We start from the raw sequence: 3,449 nt of genomic DNA, 5'->3' as shown, positions 1-3,449 counted from the left end.
ATTGGTTACCAGCTTGGTCGTTGCGTTGTGTCAGATCGATTAGCTTTAGTTCTAGTTTATGGTTAAGTTCTATTGTCAATTAGGCTAAGTCGCCCGTTGACTTATACAAACAAATAAATAAATAAATATTGTTTTCCAAACAGTGTACTTATATCATTTAAACAAACTTTGAATCAAACCCGGCAAGGTTCGATAGGCTGTATGCTCTCATGAATCATATTTTAAATAACTTTCGCTCAGATTATGGTGGAAAACAAAATGTTAGTAAAACATTTGGGAACAAAAAATATGCGTTTAACGTTCTTTTATATGCTGTTAAACAATTTAATTTTCAACTTCGGCATCATGCGGAATTCTGAAGCACTGCCTTCACATTCTTGCTTCTAGGACTTTCTTCGAGTAGAAGTAGCGACTAGTAGTCATTGGCAAAAACGACAAACAAAATATGACCTAATGTCAAAGAAGCTCAAATCCTAACCAAAACACGCATTGGTCTAGTTCCAGGTGAGAAAAAGCATATCAATTCAACTTTAGACAAAGCTTGTGATTGATCAACGATAGAAAAATATTGAAAGTGGTACATATAAGGCCGAGTAAATTTTCATACGCATTAATAGAAACAAAACGAGAAAATTTCCCTAGGTGCCAGAAAAAATGAGTGAAAATCCTAGTCAAAAACAATTATTATGCTGTTAACAAAATATGTTTTGCAAACTTACCTCCAGCATAACACAGCATATGTGATAGATACATTGCGTGATTGATTCCGCTGATCCACTAAGTGTGACAGCGCGTTCCGTAGAATTTGGCAACATTTCACTTGCAACTTGAATCGAACACCCCGTGATTTCTCGAATTTCTTTGATTTTCGAGCCGCCTTTTCCTATGAGGCGAAAAGTTTAGTAGAAAATAAATGAGTACAGAACGATAAAGAACCACAACCATACGGCTTCTTACCGATCAAGGAGCCGCACTGACTAGCTGGCACAATCAAGCGAATTGGAATTTGCGTTTTACCCTGTGCAGTTGTATTGTCTTGAAACTGTGAACACCACTGCGGGAGAAGAAAACGAATCCATCCGTTATTATTTTACATGTTAAAACTGACATAATACAACGAGCGTGAACATTTTTGTGTAACATACGTACCTCTTCGAATTTTTTTGTAATAAGTGTAAAGGCTTTGTAGATAGCACTTCTTGATCCGGAGACGGTGACGATTCGTTCCGGGCACGAGCAGTCTGATATGTTGATTTTTGCACCCGACTGAATGCCGCACAAATTGGTAAAATTGTGGCGTTTGTGGTCGATACGTATCGCATGCAAAAAAGTTAAACAAGAAAATACAAAATTAACAAATTTACGGAATACGGAGATTATAGAAAATCTTTTTCATTTAGCAGTGGGAGAAGTTATAAGTTTTTTTTAACAAATTCTGTTCTACAGTTTTTGAATTCAACCATAAGGCCACCTTTTACACTGTTATGAAAAAATTTCATAAACCAACACAAATTATTCTTATGTATTCTATAGCAGCAGCAATGAAAAACACTGTCTATAAAAAGTTTAATAAAAAACAATGCTCATACTAGGTTTTTTATAAATCTTAGAAGAATGGATCGGATAGTATTTTCTAAATAGCATACTACGTTGAGCCGGTTTAAAGAAACGTTAAAAACTATTTTTAACCATTGTATAAAATCTCATGAACTCTGACGTTTTCGTGATTGTTATGCGGCATTGTTATTGCGCCTCTTTTGATTTGCCTTTAACCTAAGTTGAGACTGAGAGATATTAAGTCAAACAGAAAGTATGACCTCTTTTAATAAACAGTTAGGAACTGCTTTTCTAGTACTATACTGTTTTACTATTTTGCTCCATTCACTCTCTTAACACCCATGTGCTTACCTCTTCCCTAAAACGCTTAACGATTTCTCCCTTTTTTCCAATGATGCTTCCGACCTCCTAGAAGAAAGTAAGAGAAAATGAAAGAAAACACGATGTAAGTTTTGTGATAGCATAAAATAACATAAGCATAAATATATTTAAACCATTGATTGATTATCGATTTTTTTCGATTCATTCAAAACAATGTCAAAACAATAAATATAGGATAATATAATTTTCATACGATTACATAATGTTAATAATCAATCATGTAAATCAATACCGTGTCTATGAGATCCCCCCTCAAGATCATTATTCAAGAAGACATGATGTAACAGAGAAAGCGGTACTAAATAACGTTTATAATTGTAACATATGTTAACACTCAAAAGTACCATTGGGCTAAAGTATAAGGTATTATGAATAACATTTGATTGTCGCTATGTCGACACATGATCAGATAGAGATGTTTTAATTCTACCGATAAATGTTATAGCAACATAATAATAATCCTTCGGGTGCTTCGAGCAAGATGAATATAAGGGAGGATACTTATTCTTGCGCAGAAAGAAAACCCAAAACCTCTGCGGTGCTAATTCAATGAATCTAATTAACCATAAATCAAGCAACGCAAAGGCCAAACCGCAAACTTTCACCATCGTCAAAACTTGGAAGAGCGCAAACCTAGTGCACCCCGCCGTGCCTCTACCCTCTTTGCGTTCCGTGGTCAATATGAGAAACATTCATTCGCGCGCGCGTCTGCTTCCGCATGTTTGACGCGGCCAAAAACCAAGCCAACAAGACACGCTACTGCTATTGAAGTGAATTTCGCTTGCGTTTAATTAGAATTTACAGAGAATCTTAGAGCAAGTGCCGTCTCAGGGTAGTGCCGTGACACCAACAAAAGACTCGTGTAAAAAACGGAACCTTCTTGCGAACCACCACACACAGCTGCGATCTGTGGAGCGGACTACGACGACGAAGAGTTTCGCTTGCATTCGCGGATTCTCCTACCGCGGTCAATATATTGCTTGTCTTTACTAGCTCTGGTGCTAAACTACCTAAATACAAGCCCACTGGTCTACAGTTTTGACCGACTAATCACACTTGCTCAATCACGAGAAGTTTTGCAACCATTTTCTCTTAATGTTTGTCTATCATTAAAAAAACTTATGATAGTTATGAACAGTGTAAAATACTCATTCAACAGCGAACTTTCTTTTAAGCCCAAATAAAATACTTTGCAACGATTGACTCTACTTCTCGTACATTTCTTGTGCAGGTCAAGATCCTAGAAAAGGCAATGTATCCTTCATTCTGTGTGCTCACTGACGCGTTTCTACAAATATCATGGCGACGAAGATCCCTCGACCGACCGAAATCTCCCGGGGGGAACACTGCACGCGAAATTCAGCGATTTTGTTTAACCCTCATCGGTTCTTTGTATGCGCGCACATACAATTTGGTTCTAAAATGTTTAATTATATAAAAACGGTTAGATGAAATTGTCTGAATTTCTCCAAAGTAGATTTATTTTGGTCATAGAATCGAAACATATCACC

At 36.7% G+C, this 3,449-nt stretch overlaps 1 protein-coding gene across 1 annotated transcript; it reads right to left on the bottom strand.

Annotated features, from left to right (window-relative positions):
• Positions 1-719: 719 nt before the first annotated feature.
• On the bottom strand, positions 720-1,266 carry LOC128276392 (poly(rC)-binding protein 3-like; the record flags this gene model as incomplete). The annotated part of the gene is made up of 3 exons (XM_053014857.1): positions 720-883; positions 958-1,054; positions 1,150-1,266. Coding segments are annotated over 3 exons (378 nt in total), but the record flags the coding sequence as incomplete, so codon positions are not given.
• Between the last annotated feature and the right edge of the window lie 2,183 nt (positions 1,267-3,449).

This window comes from Anopheles cruzii, unplaced genomic scaffold, assembly GCF_943734635.1.
Source record: "Anopheles cruzii unplaced genomic scaffold, idAnoCruzAS_RS32_06 scaffold01092_ctg1, whole genome shotgun sequence".
NCBI classification, from domain to species: Eukaryota; Metazoa; Arthropoda; class Insecta; order Diptera; family Culicidae; genus Anopheles; species Anopheles cruzii.
Note: the sequence above shows the minus strand (reverse complement) of the source record. Positions and strands in the feature narration are given on the sequence as shown.